Source organism: Echeneis naucrates, chromosome 24 (assembly GCF_900963305.1).
Source record: "Echeneis naucrates chromosome 24, fEcheNa1.1, whole genome shotgun sequence".
In the NCBI taxonomy this organism is placed as follows: Eukaryota; Metazoa; Chordata; class Actinopteri; order Carangiformes; family Echeneidae; genus Echeneis; species Echeneis naucrates.
This window is the reverse complement of record NC_042534.1, coordinates 2,850,776-2,873,136: the sequence shown is the minus strand read 5'-3', so window position 1 is coordinate 2,873,136 and position 22,361 is coordinate 2,850,776. Positions and strand designations below refer to the sequence as shown.

The 22,361-nt window shown below is 40.4% G+C and overlaps 1 protein-coding gene across 1 annotated transcript; it reads right to left on the bottom strand.

Moving 5' to 3' along the window:
- Window positions 1–270: 270 nt before the first annotated feature.
- On the bottom strand, window positions 271–22,029 carry clvs2 (clavesin 2). Its single transcript, XM_029496938.1, has 5 exons — window positions 21,641–22,029; window positions 18,863–19,037; window positions 2,386–2,496; window positions 1,701–1,933; window positions 271–364 (listed from the first exon to the last, which is right to left on the bottom strand). The coding sequence occupies exons 1-5, from the start codon at window positions 22,027–22,029 to the stop codon at window positions 271–273; spliced, it is 1,002 nt and encodes a 333-aa protein (XP_029352798.1).
- Between the last annotated feature and the right edge of the window lie 332 nt (window positions 22,030–22,361).

Genomic DNA, 22,361 nt, shown 5'->3' with positions numbered 1-22,361 from the left:
TTTTTTTTTGGAGGGGGGGGGGTTGGCACTTGACAAAAAACTAAAACAAATAAATATATAGAACACCATCAGTGGCTCTTCAGACGTCCTTCGGTCTGAGGAATCGTCCCTCTCGTCTCTGCCTCGTATCAATCACCGAGTTCAGGAGAAACAAGAATCCAACGGCAGCAGCGGCAGTTTTTCAGGTGTATGATGTCGATTAGAGTGTTTCTGTGTGTGGTTCTGGTATCTGGGTATGATTTTGTGTTTCTGGGGCTTTAAATGTGTTGGTTAGTCCAGCGAGAGCAGCGGCTGCATGTTGTCTTCTTCACTCTTGACTTTGTCGGGTCGTTTGAGGACGCCGGGCTCCACCACCGACTGAGACCTGCAGGGAAACACGGCACAGGTCGGTCAGCGTCAGACAAAATGAACTTTGTCATGAATTTCTCCTCCACGACTCCTGGAGCCCAGTTCTGATCATTTCTGATCCTCGTGGGCTCTTTCTGATCAGGATCTTCACTGCGTGGAGCGACAGCAGCACCTTGATGTGCTGATATCCATGATATATCAGACTGCATATAAAAGATGAATTAATAATGAGTTAAATATAAAAAATGCCTGTTAAGTTGTTGATTATATCTTGAAATATGTTTTGTTTTGCGTTTAATTTTTCCATTTCATCGTGCTTTTGTCCTTTCCTGGTCTCTGTAGATTTATCCCATCATCATTTTTCTTTTATTGGATTTTGGTGACACAAACTTTGTGGGACCTTTTGGAGCCGTCCTGACTTTCCTGAGGGTTCGAGGAAAACACGGTGAGGCCGTATTTCAAGCTAAAGCTAAGAACATCCACACTGCCAATTTCAGCCTCTAAGGATGATAATCCTGTTCTTAAATCTTTTTTCTATACTTTTGTTATTTTTAAATGGCGAATTTCAAATTGCAAATCATTTAGTTGTGAATTTTACATTTAAAATCTTGAAATGTGTCGTAAAAATAAAGCCAGTACATTAACCTGCTAAGACACCGAATGATTACTGTTGTTCTCAGTGTTTCAGATAACTTGTGATTTATTGATAATTGGCAGTGCTGCACTGACGCTGTTGCTCGGCCTCCGCAGTCTAAATGTCTCTGTGTGAGTCAGTCAGATGAGTTACTGTCGGGGTGAATCACACAGCCTGGGGGGGGGCAGTTAAACAGATATATATCAGGTACGGTAATCTACCGTCTATTATTTATTTAAATTCCATGTTTAATCATTTTGTTTTCCTGTTTATATCTCCACTGATTCTTTTTTTATCACTGAGTAAAACTTAAATAATTAACGTTCTTTGACAGTAAAAGAATATATATCGGCTGAAATCAGTTACAGCATGTTAATCCTTGTTAAAAACAGTTGGCGATGTGGATAAGAGTGGGAGGTGGGAGATGAAGACAAGAACACCAACATGGGAGATAAAATCAGGACATCAGCTCCGTGACAGTCCGGTTTGTCTTCTCTAATCAAACTAGCTTAGTTTGACGTTATATTGATATTCTGTGGACTGTGGGAGTCCTGAGTGTCCTTCCTTTTCACATTGATGTTCTGTCATTTCCAACAGATTGAGTCTGATATCAGTGTGTTCTTGTTGTAGACAGCTGCTGGGTCCTTCTTCTTCCCTCCTGCACACAGCTCTGCTGAAACGCCCTGAGAAATGTAAAAACTGCGATGGGGGAGTTTACCTCTTCATGGTTTTGGGTGAGAGGTTTTTCTCCAGGTCTCTCTCCAGGTCTTGTACTGACAGAGTGTAGGACTCTGGACAGTAGTCGGTCTCCTCATCGTAGGCGTGGTCGAGCAGCGTCCGCGCCCACGTGCCCATATCGTACGGCGGCATCATCCCGCCGAGCTCCGACGGTAAGATCTCAGGGTGGATCAGCTGATGCAGGCTGTTCAAGTTGTTGCCGTGCATGAAGATCTGCCGAAGGAAACAGACTTCTTTAGATCCTTTTTCAGTTTCCAGTGTCTTTCTTCTACTTTTTTTTTTTTTACTTTTATTGCAAAACCTGGTAAGATGACATAAATCTTTTATCATATTAAACCTGCAACCACAGCTTTTTTACAACTTGTGTGAAGAAAAAGGAATCTGTAAACTACGCTGACCTTTTTAGTTGATACAATGAACTTAGCAAACATTTGCATTTTTATATAATTTAAGAATTTTAGAATTTACAGAGCAACATGATCTTTAAGTGTCGTAATGACAAATGTAAGCTCAATATATACTTATTTTAGCGCTGCTTTGGTCTCCACCAATTGCTCTCGAGTTCCAAAATGTGCCACCATGTTGAGTCATATGCTAATTAAAGAGGTTCGTCACAATGAGCAGCCTCTTCCAGTTCTAGTGACTAAGAGCTTTTTTGGCCTTACCCTCTTCCTGGTCTTGTCCTTGAGGAAGGGCCGAATGACGGTGTAGAGCGCGTGGATGTACCACGGCTGGTTCACAAAGTGGATCCCTCCAAATCTGGCAGGAAAGCTGTCCTGTTGGAAAGAGGCTTTATCAGCTGGATCTTTTTGTGTGCGATGATAAAAACGAGCGCATCATCAGCAAAATAAAGGAAGCAGCATTTACATAATACAGAGGAAACATCAGCACGACATCACACACATGAACAGGTGAGCAGGTTTTCACACCGACATGGCAGAGAAATTTGACTAATTTCCTTGTATCGTTATGCCAAGTGAGCATATCTGTCGACTAAAACATTGGTATTTGTTGGACTATTTTATTTTATTTCACAGAGGAAGTTCACAGACTTTAATCTTAAAAAAACTGCAGTTTGTGTAACAAATGAAGACAACACATATAATATATAACAAGGATAAGGAAAATAATGTTGAGGAAAAGGAATCAACCCTGGAAATGATTGCATAAATAAGTAAATATGATGTTGCTGCTTTTATTATTTTTTCCAAGACTGGAATCAGAAAGAAGTTGATTTAAAAAAATCGTTTCAGATTATTTAGTTATGAAAGTGGATGCACAAATTTAATAACAAATGCAATCAGTGTGTCCAACAAAGAGTGAGTTGACTGAACTGTTTTTCTTCACAAATAAGCAACATCTAGTCTCCATTAAGAGGATTTTCCAGCAAATGAAAAATTACCTCTGTGAGTTTGCTGTCTCTTTTCATTAGATTTGTTTTGTAAAGGGGCTCTAATCTCATGGTCAATAGGAAATGGTCTGGTCTATTTTGGAGCCGCCGCAGAGCACAATGCCTGTGGGAAATGAGTCTGTGCTCATACAGGTTAGTGTGGAGAGTCACAGGGACACAATTATGATAATTACAGCCCTGTTGTGTGTGTGTGTGTGTGTGTTGTTTTGTGTGTATGTGAGTCACAATTTGGCTGCGACCCAACAACATGGTTATATTCTGACATATCTGGGCTGGCTGATGAAAGTGGGGGGAGGCAGCGAGCATCTCTGGGGCCGGCCCACGTTTGGAAATTAGTCTTTGACTGATAAGACTCATCAAGGCAAAAGTCGCTGCTGGCCACGAAGCTGTCCGAAGTTTGGGTAGTCCCAAAATGATGGTTTCAGTAGATCACAAACCATTTTTTACATTTTCCTCCTGCATCCTTCCTGATCTTTCCTGCAGCTCGCGCTGACTACACCAGATTATTATGATTCTTTTGATCTATCAAATAGAAATGCTGAATATTAGAATAAACTGCTGTTCCCTCCTCTACCTCCGGAGCTCTCAGATCCCTGCGGACTCCGACTGAAGCTCTGCTCCCGACAGACATTTTCACTTTGATGAAATGACCTGCTCTATTATACATGAAACACTGAAAATGGACTGTGGGCTGCAGGGGGCCTGCTGGTGTCTGAGGAATGAGCACGGGGTGTGTGAGAAGGGAGCGTTCAAATAAAGGTCGAGGTGGTTTGAGAGAAGATTATCCAAGAGGGGACAAAGGTGGTCAGGAGAGCACGACGCTCATTAAACCATCCCTTAAAATGACGCAGTTAGTTTATTCAAATTTAAATAACATCACGATAAGCAACACCAACAGCCAATAGAAAGACAAATTTACAGTTGGATGCTTTTTAGATTCACTGTTTTCAACTCGAAGGGATTACATCTTGATGACAATGTTCCTCATTCAATCTGTGGCCGTTATCTTCTATTTTTGCCAACATAAATATGCATTACAATTTTAATTCTCACTGATTTTGACTTGTATAATGTATCTACAGGCTGCTGCATCCTTCCAAAGAAAGAGTAACGCAAAAACTGACAAACACATTAAAGAGGCTACGATACACAACAAGTCAATCTGGGTTGAAACTGCTGATTGTTTGATTAATTGGTATGACAGTTAAAATGTCCATCACAATGATAAAATAAATTAACGGCTTTCTGATCCTCAGAATCATATTTTACAACTTCACATGTGAATAAATTGAAAACACACAGTGGAAACAACAAAATCTAACTGTGCATCAAAGAGTTTCTCTAAACGCTGTTCCATGAAAGTGGAGCTATTAGATGTGAAATGACAAATATGTGCTCATTCCTAGACTCCCATGAGTCATCTTAACTCAATTGTTTTGGATTTGCCTGATTTCTTTTCATGGTATTTGACGGATCATACGACTGTTTTCAGGTGCTGTTTGGGTGAAATTCAAAAAGGGCCTTCGTTATTTGGGATTGGACGCAGTTTTATGAAAATAATGTTAGATTTTTTTGATTACATTAATGATGCTGGTGTCCTTTGACTTACTGGAGCACAGTTACAGCGGTACAGACGCAGCTTCATTTGTCAGACCTGTCTCATAGTGTTTGTCGGCGTCTCTTTGTTGTTTCTGCCCAGAGTCAGCTGGGACACTGACCACAGGAAGATCAGTCAGAAACACGACGAAGACGTCAAACTGTCAACGTCAGAAACAGGACACGAAGACAGACTGTGGTGACGGGTTAAAACCAACAGGATGTGATGAGGATTTGACAGATCAGCTGTCATGAAAACCTCACAACTGGCTCGAGTTGAGCCAGTAGTTCAGTAAACAGCTCAGACACTAAATGCAAGATGCCAGCTCCAGAAAATCACAGAGTTTCTTTTGACGTTTTGGCTTCTGGGGTGAAAATGTCGTTTCTGAACAAATGAGCGACCGCAGGGATTTATTTTTGGATTCTGGCTCCAGGTCGCAGCCGAGCGTGTGCTCAGTTACTGCAAAGGTTGATGGGAATTGAAGGTGACAGCAGACAAAGAAAAGTCGGACGACGAACTGAGTTCATTTGGTAAAATCACAATCATGAGGATGGCGTTTTAGTTGAAACATCCAGCGTTTTCCCTCCAAAGCTGTGGAGAAACGCCACCCGACCCTCACTGCAGATTTCCCTCTAAATCTGACCTGAAGCCACAGCGTGGAAGCTGCCAATCTGGTTAGTGATGGTCTTTTTCTCTTCTCTGTGTATTATCACCATCATGACTCAGAACTAATCTTCTTATTTTAAATGCCTTAATTTTTGCCTAAAGATGTTTCCAAAGTATGTTCGACTTTCATTGTGTAGCTTTGCGCAGAAAACAATCGTTTATCCAGAACAATGTAAAAAAATAATGGAGAGATTTGTTTCATTTTTAGTTCAGCTTGTAGCCACATTGCGAAACAGTTATGACGTATCAGCGTGTGAACCTTCATACACAAGTTATTGTATTTTTTCTTTTTCCTTTATGTCCTTTTTACGACTACTAATCTCCGCTGAACTCTGCAGGATAATATTGGACAGGAATATTTAGCCAACTCTGTGGACTTGTGAGGCTTGATTTAAGTTTACTGTAAGCACACCGGAGGAAACTTCCTGCCTCACTGCGTTAAATCCTTTTGGCAAAAAAACAAAAACAAAAACAACCCCAGCTGGTGCCTTCAGCGTTCAGACAAAGCCATCAGGGAGCTGCGGCAGGACGGGGAGGACTTTTCCTGTAAAGGTTTATGTAACTGTCAGGTTTGCAGCTGTGGAGACGTTCCTCTCAGAAACAGGCCGACAGGAAGAGGCAGCAGGTTCACTCACATTTACGTATTAGATTATCTTCAGCCTGAAAGACAACATTAGCTGCAAACCTTCCATTTCCACTTTTTCCTTTTCTCTGGATACAAACAATAAAAGTTTTTGCTCTTAATTCAGCATTGTTAAAAATCATTAAACTATTGATACAGGAACTAAAGAGTCCTCTTGAAATATTAATTACAGCTTCATCGTCACATAACTGTTTCTGAGCAGCTGAGAGCTCCACGCTCGGCGGTGGAGAGCTCTGATAGGATCAAAATCAAAGCTGGATTTTGGCCCAGCAGGACAGCAGATTCTTGAACATGCAGAAAAACGAATCAGAAACTGACGGAGAAAGTGTACTTGTGCGAGCAGTGTGGATATAAATAACGTGTAACTGCAGATTGCTGAAGCCCTCTCAGACACAAGCTGTGCAATAAAAATGAATCGTTCCCCCAAACAGCTTTAGTCGTTTCGGCAAATGCTGTAAAAGAATTAAAGTTTCAATTAAGGGCACAAAGCTGTAGAGCTGCTGCTGGAGTTATGACTTCTGGGAGCAAAAGAGTGAAGACCGCGATGTTTTAACGGGGCGCTGACAAGAAATCCAACATTGGTTTATTTTAATCAGTCTCACTCTAAAGAGTTTGAACTTTTTGGGAGGCAATATTGATACTAATCAGCCAGCAAATACAAATACTGTATGTCCACCATGTGAGTAATGAGAATTTAAAGCAAAGGTGTGAAATGTGTTATTCACTTTACTTATTCTTTAGCTTTATAAATAAAAATGAAAAGGCGATGAATGAGAATGAATATTAGCTGATGCAACATTTTGGGATTTTGTTACTCAAATATCAAATATGTGGAGAAATACAGACCGACTGACGGAGCTCCCATTTTTGAGCCGTAACAGCTGGAAGTAAAGCAACTGAGCTGCAGAAATGTAATGTACAGGACCAACCCGTTGGACAGCCAAATCAGATAAAGCAGGAGTGAGGAAGAGGATGGAGTGAAGCCGGTGTGTGATGTGTGAAGTGTCGAGGCGTCACAGGGGGCAGGAAGCCGTGAGTCACCGACTGCTCATTGATTATTTAGTTTATTGAACGGCAGCAGCAGAAAGAGGCAGGTTGGAAGCCGAAGATGTGATCCAGATCCACATCCCTACTCATCATCCTGGTCTGGAGCGTTCAGGCTAAATCCAGCAGGGTGAGGCCACTGAGAACTAGAGCTTTGTGCTGCAGACAGGGAATTTGTAGTTAAGCTCATTAAGAGAAAATTCGTCCTGAACATCTTTTTTTTTTTTTTTTTTTTTTTAATTCAAGCGTGTGCAATGCTGCAGAATAAATAAATAAAAGGCAGCAGTGGGATAGTGTGAGTATGTCAGCACTGAGCTGCTCACACATCCTCTCCGTCCCTCATGCTTTTCCACTCTTCGAGCAGCACATCAGGTTGATGAGCTCCTCTCTTTCCTGTCGCCTCCCATCCACGCAAGCATGAGCAAACACATCCTCCAGTGGAGAGGAGGAAGAAGACGACATCCGTTTGAGTGCTTTTTTTCCTTTCAGGACAGAAAGTGTAGCCTGGAGTGACAACATTGTTTTGCTGCTGACTTGTTCTTTACAAAAAAACCAGGTCTTTGTGAAGATGTGTCTGAGTGGAGCTATAACACTGAACCAGGTTGGAGGAAATCATCAGTGAATCTCTGTGTGTGTGACAGGAAACGAAACTCCATTTTTCTACTAAACAAACCAAAAACTAAACCAGTTCTTTCTTCTTTTTTTCCCCAAAAGGACACGTGCAGCATCAGGTCCACTCGACTTCTCTGAAACCTTTTATTCTCTCTGTTTACTTGTCCTCCTTCCTTTTATTTCATGACCAGTCAATACGTTTTCATCTGCGTCTTCACTACCAAAGCTTTTAACTCATCAGACCTCCTTCCCTTTTCCCCTGTACTCACGCTCAAACCATTTATCTGTTTGGTTCCTTTCTGGGGTGTGATGCAGTTAAAATCTTTTTCATTTCAAACATGTCTCAGTTAATAAATGAATTTACTGCCATTGACTTGGAAAAAAACTGGAAAAAAAGAAAGATTGTTATTTAGGAAGGACATAAAACTGAGGCCAGACTGAGTTTGATCGTCGTTCTCACTCCACTTTTCCCCCATGACATGTTTATTGGACTAAAGCTGTTGCCCTTCTGAAATCAAATGAGGTAAATTTTTAGCACTTGGAACAAATGTTGCCTCACCATTGGCCAAAAAGCTATGACGTGAACGAAATGAATAACAGCTGTCGTAGTGATCTCACCTGAAGTTGTACGATAATCAGATTTTTACTGAATTTCAACAAGAAAATGCAAATTGGAAAAAAATCATTTGTCTGTGGGGTTAAACAGGTAAAGGTTGAGATTAATATCATTGCAGAGGAGGAGGGAGCAACGATTTTAAGTATAGTGTCATTAGTATTAGTATTACCATTGAATGGTGTAGGTAGTATTAGTTTTTCACTTTTTTTTACTGCAGGTGAAGCATATCGTATAACAGAACAACTATCTTTTGGGGTTAACAGTAGCTGCAGTGTTCTTTTAAAATGCTGGAAAGGCAAAAATGTTTGGCCCGACACCTTCTTCACTGCAGGCTCAGTCAGTTTGAGAAGTTGAACAGATTTAGAACAAATCCAGTTACTGTTGGTGGAGTAGAAGACGAGGAGGTGTGTCAGCACACAGCGTTATCTCGTTAGTCATTCTTAACTGCAATCTTCTTCACGATTTCCCACATGTGGAGACGGTAAAACAGTCAATATCTCAGCAATCAAAGTAACTCTACAGTTTCCTTCCTGCTATAGATTCATACCGGGAAGGAAGGTCACACCAATTTAGGTGCAGTCTCTGCAGGTTATTCAAACACTGTCAGCTCTGCTTAGGTGCTCTGAGAGAATGTCATTTCTGTCCCAAGCTGAGAGATCGCTGCAAATTTAAATGTATTTTTTTATTTCAGCTGCATGTGGTCTGCTCTACTCAGCCTGAGGAGTAACTCACCAAACTGTCAAGTTAGCGAACGTTCATGTCGTATTAAAAGGCTAAATCAGAAAGTAGCCAACACATTTGAAGAAGGGTGCTTTTAAAAATGCATTTCTTGACGCTACAGGTGACTGTCCCTCTTCGCATTCACACTGTGTTTGTTTGGTGCAGCTGACCTGAGCGTCCAGATTGTGGGCCGAATCTCAGCAGATCTTGTCCGGCTGCCAGACACTCAGGGGGAAGGAACCATGGAGGGGGGAGATATTTGCAGCGATGCAGGACCAATTTGGCCGAGCATCACTGTTTCACTGCTGCGTCATGATTCCTGAAGCTACTGAGCACAGAAAACACGCACACATAATCTTGAACATCTCCCTCGATATTGGGATGTAACGCAAAGCTGCTGTTTTCTGTTGTATCAGAGTTATACCTTAAGTTGTAAGAAATCAGTGATACAGTTTAAACATTTCCTTCTCTGCACATACCACACAATAAAACCTCTTTAACATTAGATTTTACTCCTGTAAGGAAAGTAAATCTCAACAGACTTTGCGTACTGTGGTGCTAATAAACTAAGATTGGTGGATATAAAATGGATGAATGCAGCCTGAATCTGCTCTACAGGGCCTGCGATAAAAACTGGGGAAGCTGCTGCTAAAAAATATGGGTGATAATAACATTATGTGAAGTTTGTGGCCTTGGTGTAAACGATGTTTGCAGAAATGATCATTTTCTGATAAACAAGGAAACAACTTTGAAATAAGCAGATCTCAACTGTGACCCTAAAAGGCAGAGAGGAGACTGTTTACACGAACAAATCAAGCCAAGGGACGACATATTTCCTGAGCAGACACAGTCAGGTCACAAAATGAACATTCAACATTAATTGAACTACCAGTCCTGTTGATGACAGTGGACTTCCAACTGCCTGTCAACAGATTTCCCATTTTTTATTTTATTTATTTTATTTATAATGTCTCTGCTCTCTAAATTTTACAGCCTGAGATGAAAGAAAAAGGCAAATCATACCTTTTATCAGACAGAATGTAAGACTATGATGGTTTTGATTTTAATAATAATAATAATAAAAAGTTACAAAAATGTCTATCTGCTTCCTTTCATAAGAGAAGTAATGTTTTCAGAGATAATAAAATACAGAGCTATCCGTATCTATTGCCCTCAGAGTCTGTTTGGGGTATTTTCTGCAGCCGTTGTTATCACAGTTTTCTCAGGAGTCCTGCTGGTCCTGGAGGGCTCTGTCTCATTACGTAATGATATTAATGCAGAGTAAAGCCGGTGGGAGTTCACTGACTGGAATCGTACTACTGTTTATGTTAATGTGGTCTCAAAATCTGCAGACATTCAGACTCCTAAAGAGACACAAGTGCTGCGGCTTCAAAACAACCAAGTCGTGAACTAATTCAAAGATTAATGCCAGAAATCAATGTGGACAAATCTATAGGTGAACAAAAATGCTCCCTGTATAATTTATCAACTGGCTTTACTGCAACAAATTACTTTTTTCATTATGCGTCAACTCGTAAACATTTTTCTAAACAATTAATCATTTCAAATGATGAATCAATCATCAAGCTAACTAAGGACAACAATGTAAAACGTGAAAACGAAGAAAAGCAGCATATCAGGCTGGAACAAACCGTGACACTTTGGCTTTACAATGAAGCTCAATCAATTGTCGAAAAATTTGCAGTAGATTAATTATGTATCACTCAAATAAACAAATAATTTATGAATTGACTTGCTTCAGTGTTAAAATTTACACTTATTATTAACAAAGAGCTTACAATGTATGAATGACACAAAAGTGAAAAAGACCTAAATGCCACTGTGCTAACAGCTAATATCTGATGCTGAAAACTGAGCAAAAAGTGCAGCTCAGATTGTTGGAAATCATTAAACCTAATTATTAGAAACAGTGATTCATGATCACATTGATGCCCATACAAAATTAAAGCCTTTGTCAGACATGGATACATGACTTTGCTTCATGAAGCCATTAAAATGTCCCTTACGACATGATGTCCAGACAGAGCCAGGGTACAGTTTGAGATATTTCCACCATGGGAGACTAGATGAGTACGGAAAGGGACAAATTATGTATGAGACCCAGACGCCTGATCCCAGCTCTCTGATCTCGAACAATTTTAAGACATTTTTGTGTGTCATCCAAAGAAAGGCCAAAATAATTTGTTGTTGGGGTTAGCAGTGATTGTGATGGGCTGACTCACGTGACTGTGATATTTAGATTACCATCATGACTGAAAACAGTCAGACATTAAACCCTCAGGAATCAGAGGAACCGTTTCTTTACCTGGTGCCACTGTTTTGTGTATACAAACTGGATTTCTCGTGTTGTCCATCAATAATAGATCATACATATCCATACACAATAATATATTTGCAGAATTTTGTGGCGGCTGCTTTAGAACATCTTCGAAGCAGAAGAAAGACGGAGATGAAGAAGTGTTTTTCTCTGAGTGTGTGTACAAACACACACACCCACACGGACACACAGGCACACAACAAAAGGGAGCCCATCTGGAGGAGAGGGCAGTGCAAGATAGCGCGGCAGTCCGACATGTTGCCGTGGCAACGTCACAAGGGTGGGATGTAGAAAGAGGGAGTCAGGGAGGGAGGGGGGAGGAAGACGAAGCACGTCGTCTCATACGAACGGTTTCTGGTGAATAAGATGTGGCTTCTTTAAGGAGCAAAAGTAGAGAGGACAAAAATTTCATAGAGTTTCTGGGCGATTACATCACATTACAGTTTTACAGTAACTAACAACACTGGAAATTAATTTTGTGTATTTATTCTCAGCGTGATCAGAATCGCTGTCCTGTTACCTCCGCTGAACAATGATGGAGTGACTGAATTTAGAATGAGGGGGGAAACAGACAAGGGGGGCGAGGGGGGGGTGATGATGTTGTTAAAGAAAGAAGGGGGAGGGTAAAGAAAACAAAAGTGAGTCGGGAGGGTTGGCCGGAGGGGATGGTGGAGGAGGAGGAGGAGGAGGAGGAGGAGGAGAGTATCACCAGCTTGAACTTCATCATTCTGTATCAAATGGCTGCTCTCTCAGTCCACACTGAACCAGCTGTAGCGTCATCTTTTTAAAGGTTAGCATTTCAGGAGAAGAGCTCATTTAAGCGTGAAATTGTTGAGACTGATAAGAATCACAGTGCACACTTGTAATCAGACAATTGTATAACCTAATGGTAAGTCACAAGCTCATTAAAATCATCAGGATTCAGCTGGAATTCCAGCCAATAACGGCGATAAATATTTCACATTGTTTCACCAACAACGCACAGCCCACCATATATCCAGAAGGCTGAGGATGAACTGATCCCATCTGTCCAAGAACTGCCAGCACGCAGCAGAGTCGTGTTGAACCAGATTTCTTTGGTGATTGAAAAATATTAAATCTATTGTTTGTGTATTCGAAAACATTTAAGGGATGAAATAAGATTAATGAGATACAATTAGAATAGATTTCTATTCTATTTCTATTATCAGTTTGGGATTTGGGAATCAGCGCCTTGCTCAATGACACCGTGTGATTGTTGGACAACCTACTCTTATCTCCTGCAAACAAACAAACCGCAAAAGAGATTAAACAAGAAAAACAGACAAACCAGAAGCCTGATTTAAAAGGAGCTGGCAGACCTGATCAAAAATGCTTCTCCATTACACCCAATCAAAGAGAAACCCCATCAGGGGCAGCAGCATATCAGTTAAGGTTCAGAGCTGACAGAAAGTCCACTTGGATCCATTCAGATATCAGAAATAATGGCCCCATTTATCAGTTTAAGTGTCTCCCATCCGCCTAAAATCCGGGTTTGATTTACAGCACACTCTCCATCCCGGCCCTCCTTTGGATATCAGCTCTTCTTCAATGTTTCCTGGATGTAATTACACAGTCAAAAAACTCAAGCCTCAAATAGTAAACAAAGAGTGAACTGTAATGTGTTAATTCACATTAACAGTGATGTCGTCAGCTTTGTGTTGCATTACAGTGATAGCCGACTCCGTCCTGTGAGAAATCCCACAGGCTGGACCTTCCCACAGTCACGTGAAAGCAACATTTAAGAGGTTTGGCCAAAGCAAAAACTGCCTAATGGACCAAATCCTGGATCCAGATCACTGCCAGAATCTAATCATCTGATTGCTGGGTCAAGGTCGACACGCCGCCAAAAACTGAGCCAAATCCTGCTAAAAGAGACAGATATAAGACGGTGACTCTAATTCACATTATTGATAACACAATGAAGAGCACACGTGAAGCTGCAGCGTTGCTGCGTCACATTCAGGGATCAGGGCGGCTCATTCATTACTGTGAGAGGCAGGCAGTTGATCTGAAGTCAGAGGCTGTGACGGATCACATTAGCACAACATATCGACGTGGCACAGGAAGCTGCCCGGGTCCAGCACGCTCTAACGGCTTTAATGAAAACACCTTAAACATGAACTACAAGTACTGAAACACTCCAATTCAGAAAACAAATGAATCGTAAATGCATTTAATGCACCCGTAAGACCTTGAACCAGTTTTGAGTACACAGTTATTGTTCTTATTAGGAGTTATTTTTCTTCTCTGCCTTGATCAATAAAAAAGGTTTTTTTCCCTCAGAAGATTTTTCAGATTTATTTAATGCAATAGCAGCAATATTAAAAATGGCTGCTGCATGCAGAGCGTTTCTTTCTACATTACTCTACATCCACTTCAAAAACATTTTTCAAACTTATTAAAAAAATAAATAAATGAGTGGACCAAAAGACGGTTTGAAATTTTAATCCCTCTGTAGGATTAGGAGTGATTATGACTGGATGGGTTTGAATCTCGTCCTGCACGTTGTCTCACCTACTGTGTTTCCCCAGAGTTTTAAATGAAAGGAGGGAAAGGAGATATAGGCGGAAGGAAAGGCAGCTTTCACACAGCTGAGGAAAAAATACTGTGCTGTACGTACTGTACCCGAGAAGAATGAGCACACAAACAACAGACGGCCCGCTCTGTCAGGCAGCACAATAACAAAAACGCTGCAAAGAGGGTCATCTTAAGGGCAACTTCTCCCTCACTGCAGATTTCTGACCACTGGACGCACAAGCAAAAATTGGATATCAATTACACCCAGAAGACAATTCCTAAATGTGGACAGATCAGCCGTAGTTCCAGCTGATGACCACGAAATGTGTCAATAAGATTCATTCATCCCAGAAGATGAATAAATATTATGATAATATTAATAATAATAATATTTTGGGACAAAGTTTGCTTTTCCCCTGTTGTGGGTAATAATATCTGTCTCCTCTTCAGCTGATGGGAAACAAGTGTGAAAGTTAAACTAAACGGTCGTCACACTAACATCACATAGACATAACTGAGTGATGTGTTCAGTGTAAATCAGCCATCAAACTACGTCTGAACCACTGTGCAGAGGCAACAGTGTGAGACTGCCCTGCAGATGGATGTGACTCAGCTGCTTTTTTAAACACGTACTGGTTTTCAGACTCTGAAACAGAGACTGAAGTGAGTCACTGTGGCTGTTTGGCAACATTCAGATGTGTGTGCGCTAATTGTGCACAGGGTGAAGCATAAATACAGAATATGTTTGTAATTTATTTATATGGTCGTTTATTAAGAGGCGACAATTATACAGACAGCTGGGACTAAGGCAGTAATTTTCACAACTACATTTTAGGCCTTTACATGCAGATTTTCAACCAAATATTTATTTTGATTTGAATCTGTCATCGTTTTTCCAGCACGTCTAAAATTTCAATCTTTACTGAAGTATCTTTAAAATGTAGTTGATTATAAAGAAACCCTGATTAAAAGTGATTAAAAAACCCCCCCATTCCTCCACCATATTTGATACACATGTGTTTAATACTTTTGTGTGTGTATGTTAAAAAGAGGGTGGGTGTAAATACAACTTTCTTGGAAGAGCTAACTATCCCCGAAACTGCAGCTGACTGTAGTTTTTCTTTGGCCAACTCTACTCCAACAAGAGCATTTGTAATATTTTGATGGTGGCACTAGCTTCAGTGGTGGATTAATGTACAGGAACTATTGAGTATTCTCTTACCACTGTGGGTTTAACGCAACATGAACTACGGCTCCCTTGTTTGTTTTAATGATTGTGTGTTTTTCCCAGTTGCAGTACGACAACGTCTTGGCCCAGAGGAGCAATAGGATGAGCACAAAATACTTTTTATTGGATTTGTAGATTTGAAGGGAAATAAAGATCTAAGACTTTCCCATCTTTGCATCACGTGGAAAACAACCCACAGGCCTGATGATTTCTGTAACTCTGTGCGTTTTATCTGTTAAATCTAATCCAATCACACCACTACCCATCTCCCTTTTGTTTTCTGCACAGAATGATGGCCAGCTGTCATGAGAGCTGTTGCACAATTGGGAATGAGTCAGGGCTCAGCGAATAGTTCCCATCAATAATTCAGCCGTTAATCTGTATTTGGAGAACCTTAAGAAATGTGTTATATATGGAGTCGTCACAGTGATGCACTGGCTGGGGTCTACAGTTCCTTCCGCCTGAGAAAGGAGACAGATTTTATTCCCCCTGCCAAAGTACCACCTCAACTTTGTGCTGACAGGGCAGAAAACTAATGTTTACAGAGAGCGGAGGAGGTGGGAAAAAGCACCAAAGCATCCTGCTTATGTTGGAAAAAGGGGCTTACTTCAACCTTAGTGGTGTCTCAGTAGAACCTCAGCAGAGCCTTCTCCCAGACAGCTATACAGTTAGTGTTTCGATGAATTAAATAAAAGCATGAAAATGTTTCAGCCACTTCACTTACTCACTTCACTGTTGTGTCTCTTCATGTAAACTATTCAACTGCCTCTTAAGAGTCCTTTTAATTTAAGCCACTAACACACAAATATTGTGTACAGGAGTTTTGTGTTGGTGCTAAATATGCAGGATAAGCAGATAATGAATATATGGAAGGTTGTTAAAGGTCCCCTGTGTGTTTTAGTGTTCACTGTATTTCTATTTCTTCATTTTGAACTTCTGACAGAAGAAGAAGGACAGTTGGTAAACATGTAGGTGATGCACAATTTCAAAATGCTTCATAAAGATGATTGCAGGAGGAAGGAAATGTATGTGAGTTCCCAAAGACGTTCACAACAAACTCCACAGGGTTTCTTTTTAAATAGGCCAAAAGGATAAAACCTTCCATCCATTAGCTATATCCACTTATCCTTTAGAAGAACACAAAGAGCTGGAGGTGACATGAGGAGAGAGGTGGGCGACCTCTGCCTGAACACAAACAGCTAGAAGAACTTTTACTCTGAAAATCTCATTTTAAAAAAAGTGTGAAAAAGACACATGGCCCCAAGTTACTTATTAACCAAAATAAAGGAGTTTATCATAAAACTCGGATTCAACTTTGAAGTGACAAAATTAGAGATTCATAAAATGTTAATGTAACTTCATAATAATGAAGATGACTGAAATTGCAGCCTATTTTTATGACAACTGACTTCAACATGTGTTCATCAGCGACTATTTTAATGCATTTAAAAATACATTTACATTGTTAAAATGTGGTAATAATAGGACCTAAACTTTCTGTTAATCACAAAAAGTTGTATTGTATTCTCAAACGTAAAAACTCTTGAAGTCATCCTCTTTCCTTTTATAGGATTTTCTCATGTCATTTAATTTGTGAAAGAAACTCACCCTAACTTTTTTCAAGGTTTTGTACTCTGTAAGACTTTTACTTAATATTAGCCTGCAACGACTTTGGTGCAAATTAAATTTGACATAATGTTAAAAAAAAATTTAAATATTCGTGGACACAAAGAGCTTCTTAGGTGTAATTACTTAACCCCAGGATTACCTTCCTCTGAATTAAAGTATTACTCTTACTATATTTACTCAAATCGATAACACAGATATTGAAGGTGAATTTAGTTCTGTGTGAAAAGATAAAGATTACAGATCTGACAGTTTGTCATCCGTCACAGCCACATCAGATAATCTCTACAGACCACACTGCATCTTACTCAACGCTTGCCCCTGGAAATGATTCCCCTTAGATTTCACTTTGACTAATGGAGCCCAACGCAAATTGGCAGAGGATTCACAAGGATGTTGAGAAAGCAATAAAAAGTCCCCCTCATCCATTCACACATACACACACAAACACACAACAGCCTTTTTCTGGTGGGTTTTGGCCAGTTACCAGAGGATGACTTTACACTTTGTCTGAGCTTTTTCCTCTGTTAATCATTTCAACAATGGAGATGTCCTGACCACTGACACGCCTTCTGCACGCTCAGGCCATGAAAGATCCTACAGGCACAGAGGCAACACCCGTGAGAAGTGACATATTTCTCTCATTATTGAGTTTTCTATATATCAGGTGAGAGAAAATGGGGGCAACTCTCAAGAGGCTAAACACATCCAAAGTGCCAACTACAAAAAAAATCACTGATCACTGCATCATCAACCTGCTAAACGAGGCTTGACCAAAAAAAAAGGAAGAACAAACAACAAAACGAAACAACCCACCCAGAGCTGTGTAATCAGAGTGGAGATGTAATTATCTCCTTCAATTTCTCTGTAAAAGAGCTCACAGCCTCAACACGGTTCATTATTGTCCTTTCTTCTGTGTGTTTGTGTGTCTCTTCCTGTTTTATTTTGATACTTCCTGTTCCCTTGGTGTTTCCCGCTCCTGGGATTGCCCTAATGTGCCTCACCTGCGCCTGTCTAATCACCTCCGCCTGTCTATATATACCTCACTTCATGCTTTTGTAATTTGCCAGGTCGTTGTAGCTCGTCTCACTTTCCAGCACTACATTTAGTCTTGTTTTTTACCTTTTTTGTTTGTGATTCTGCCATGGGGACTGACTACTCGTGTTCCGAACCCAGATTAAAGCCTGTTGAACTGATCCCTGTGTCTGAGAGCAGTGTTTTCAGCTCCTCTGCCTGTGCACCACACACAGCGCTTGACTCATTCTTAAATGGAACGTTTTGACTGCAAAGAGAAGGATGTGAAGGGAGCTGGAGGTTTGTTTTGTCAGTAAACGAAACAAACAAACAAAAAAAAAGAACAACTTCAGATTCAAGTAAAAGTCAAGATTCAGTTTTCCCCCATCAGCTCTGACATTAAATGTCTACTGGATTTGGTTGAGGGAACAGTCTGCAGAGATTTTAGCTGCTCAAGTGAAGAGCTGCAAGTAATGTTTATTTTTAGTATCAATTAATCAGTCAATTAAACCCCTCTGGCAGTCGATTTTGTAATTTATTTAAAAACAAACTAATGAAGATGGAGTTGATGGATCTTGCAACAATTTCAATTTCAATTCAGTGTTCAGACCCATATATAGTCAGCTAAATGCCCAAAGACCAAGGTAACCCCTGTTTGGACTTCACAGACCATCCCCTGGAAATTTTAATTTCATAATTAAACTAAGAGTGTTTGCACCAGATCCTCAGATTTGAGAGGCTGGCACATTACACGTTACATTTTAGTTTCCTTATTACAATTAATCTACAATTCATTATTGTAGTTGACTACTTAAGTTGTGTAACTGGCCTCTCTAAAAACACTACACAGTCTTATTGTTAGTATGGATAGTTGCTTGCTTCAGTATTTTTAACCCCAACAGTGATGTAAGTCAATATATTTGGATGTGTCCAAACAGCAGTGAGTCTTCATATGGTACCTGTTTGGCAGTACTTTATAAAAATGTAAATATAGGTAGCTAAAACTACTCGGTAAGACCATTTTCCGGCATCGACCATTTTGACCATCCAGCCACCAACTAAACAAATTAAAGTCGACTAGCTACTTACTTGCAGGCCTTCGATGGCCAGCCGCAGCATGCTGGGAGTCAGTTTGGACGCCTGCTTGAAGGTGAAGTTACTCCAGTCGATGATAAGGATGAAGCCGTTGACCTGCAGCTCCGGATCTTCGATCATAGATTCCAGCGACAGCAAGATAGCCCTCAGTATGTCCACAAATGTGTATCTGGGAAAGAGAGATGTTGGTCTTTATTGCTGCAGCGTCCCACAGATAGTTAAATTGCACATTCCTGTTTGAAGAAAGAAGTGTGAAAGCCTTACACTCCCAAAAGCTGCCTGAATATACTGATATGTATAACACATTTTATGGCACACTTTATTTTGGAACCAGCTAATATTTGGTATTGGTTAAAGTTTTGCTTTTTCTTGTTCGTTGCAGATTTATGAATTGAGCATTAATTAAATTACAGAATAAATAGGATTGTACCAGTTATTCACATTTATTGTTGAAGTTATCACAAGGTCTTTGATTTGATTCTGTTAATGACACATAAGTAGATGGCCAAAATATACACAAAAGAAACAGCAAAAAAACTAACACAAATTCAGACCATGAATCCTCAATAAAATACAAATATATCCAAACAGAGAAAAGTAGAAAATGGAGTAAAATAAAACAAACCAGAAGTGGTAAGTAACACAAACGAGAAGCTGCACATAAAACTGAAGAAGCAGATTATCTAGAACATCCGTGCTGTGTGGTCTTTGTTCCCCAAACATCGTCCACTCCGAAAGTTGAAGATGTTAATGTGGGAATGACTAAAACACTAAATACTTTAAGACATCTCCTACTGTGTTCTGTCATAAAAGTTTTTTTTACAGCTTTTTAAAAAAGTTATTCCCATATTCTTCCATGCCTCTTTAAAAAAAAGTTCTTTATTAATATTCTTTAAAAAAAAAAAAAAAAAAAAGCTGTAGATCATCCAATACTACGTGCTTATGCGCTTGTATTGGATATCTGTGACCTACATTTTTTGATAAAATCCTGTAAAACCCCCACCAAAAGAAAAAGTGTGCTTGTTGTTGCGTGTTTTAAATCGGGACCATGTGTCTTCTGGTGTTACCACCCTGTCCTCGTGGGTTTTCATCCAGCTGATGCCCCTGACACTTCACTGTCATGTTTTTTTTTTCCTCTCTTTTTTCCCCATTTGCTGTCGCCCTCATTATCTTTCTTCCCTCTTCATTCTGCCGCCACTAAAAATACAACAAAAAACAAAAACAAAAACCCTTCCACATCCCTCAAGAGATAAGTTATTTTTATTTTTTGTTTATTTGCTTAACTGGCAGCCAAACAGACATAAGTGAATTCTACTTCCATAATGTTACAGCTCTGAAAGTATTTCTCAAATTTATTACCACATGGAAACAACCAAAAAGATTTCAATGTTCAGGGAAGAGAAATGAATCACTAGATTCACAGAAGTCTATGAGTGTTTGGAATTAAAACTCACAGATGCTCTTTGCATTAATCATATGTTTTATGGAGCCTATTGTAATGAATCTTTCTCCATTGTCTACAATCAGGATCGAGCCAGATGGTGTAATTCTGTTTTTTGTTAACTGTTTTTAAATCAAACATACACCATTTCCCCTCACTGGAATAATAAGGCCCAGTTACACTGTGTTTGGATAAGCCAGTGTTTCATATTTAAATAATGAGGCGTAAAGAGGTCAACATTGCTATAAAGTCTGGGAACCCAAACACAGCGGACTTCATCCCTCATAAAAACCAAAGGAGGTCCCAGCCTGGATCCTGAACCTGACCCACTCAGTGCAGACGTCCATCCTTCTCTCCAGTCAGACAAGAAGGTTCTAACTCAAATACAGTTAAGTTAAAATAAATATGAAAAGCCTCTTCTGGTAAAAAGCTGACAGTCACAGAGACTGTTGAACTCAACATGAACATGAAAATGGGGGATGAAACTTAGTACTTCTATCACAACAAATCTCCATCACTGAACTTTATCTAAGAGGCTGATAGTGTAGCTTTTAGTCCTTATTGGGGTGTTAATGCCAGCTGGAATTACCGGGTTCTTTGGGAAAAGATGATGTGCAGCAGTTTATAGTTGGATCCAATAAACAAAATAAACAAGAGAGGATTGGAGCTGATTGAGAGCTGAAATTACAGCTTTTTTTTTTTTTTTTAAATACTTCTGAATTCTCAGGTAGCTAAACATGATTGACATTAATCAGTTGTTAAGAGGAAAAAACTGCTAGAAACTTTGACATATGCAACATGTGACAAACACAAAATGCCTGATTTAAAAGGTGGAGGAAAACACTCTGGATTAGTGAGACTGACAAACACCTCACACCTTTCTGAATGTGGTTCACTTGTTAAATGTTGAGTATGATAGATGGCCAAAAGTATGTGGACACCCCAGCACCTGTTAGCTGTCTGAAACTTTTGGCCAGTGGCTGCATCTGGAGTCACAGTTACTATTATTATTTCTATTTTTTAAGACAAAGCGACCTTTTGGCTTTGTGGAAAGTTTAGGTCACACTAACAAAGCTGTCTATAAAAACCTTCTGAAACTTGTCACTCCATTGTTAATGATGTTCAACAATGATAACTTTGGTTTTCTGCCAATCCTGGAGGCCACATTTTGTATTAATTTATTTTATGTCATGTGTGTCATAAACGGTGTGATGGTGTGATGGTGGATGGTGAGCTCCATGAAGCAGACTCTAATTTCTGAAAATGGGTTTTAGAAGACAGGCTCCTCTGTCCTCTTTGTGTCTCCACACACACTTTCCAGCCTCTGTTACCTGCTCTGGTCCCAGTTGGCTGCGAACAGGACCAGTATTTTCCTGCCGTATCTGTCCAGATTGGAGAGCACGCCGGGGAAACCATCCTTGAGAGCCTGTTTGATTCCCGGATCTGTGGCTTTCAGGTTCTTGAACATGTCCAGGTTCTGCTGTCGGTACTCAAAATACTGTGCCAGCAGCCGGAACGCCTCGAAGTGGTTGAATTTCCTCGCCCGGAGGAATCTGAGGATAAACGCGTCGTCTGTCCTGAGGAAGCCGATGTCCGGCCGGGTGATGATCATGTCCCGGACCTCCTGGATGTCCTGGTGTAAAGTCTCCGGGTTTTCCTTCAGCTCCACCTTGGCCTTCTCCAGGGTCTCTGGAGAGAGGCCAGCCTGTAAGTGAGTCATCTTTTGCAACAGCTGTCCCTCCACAGGGGAGCACAGCACAGCAGCTTCCAGGGAAACAACAGAGTCAAGGGGGGGTCAATCCGATTATTCTCTTTCTGGTTTCCAGATCAGAAGCTGACTTCAGATGGAGGCCTGCAGCTCTGAAATCTGAACTGGCACAGACGCTGCTGCTATGATGCTCCTTTGATGTATTATCAACAAATGGGCCGCTCACTTTTACGCACAGAAGCTTTTTGCTTTCGTTTCCACCGTCGAGAATTGAACTTTGCCGTAAATGTTTTTTCTCCCCCCCCCCATCCGCCAAGAGTGTGTCATGAATCGGGTCCTCAAGG

Coding starts and splice junctions, on each gene's coding strand:
- clvs2 (XM_029496938.1), bottom strand. CDS start 22,029: ATGACTCACTTACAGGCTGGCCTCTCTCCAGAGACCCTGGAGAAGGCC. Junction 19,038..21,640: donor GCCAACTGGGACCAGAGCAG/GTAACAGAGGCT, acceptor TCTCTTTCCCAG/ATACACATTTGTGGACATAC. Junction 2,497..18,862: donor TGGCCATCGAAGGCCTGCAA/GTAAGTAGCTAG, acceptor TCTTTCCAACAG/GACAGCTTTCCTGCCAGATT.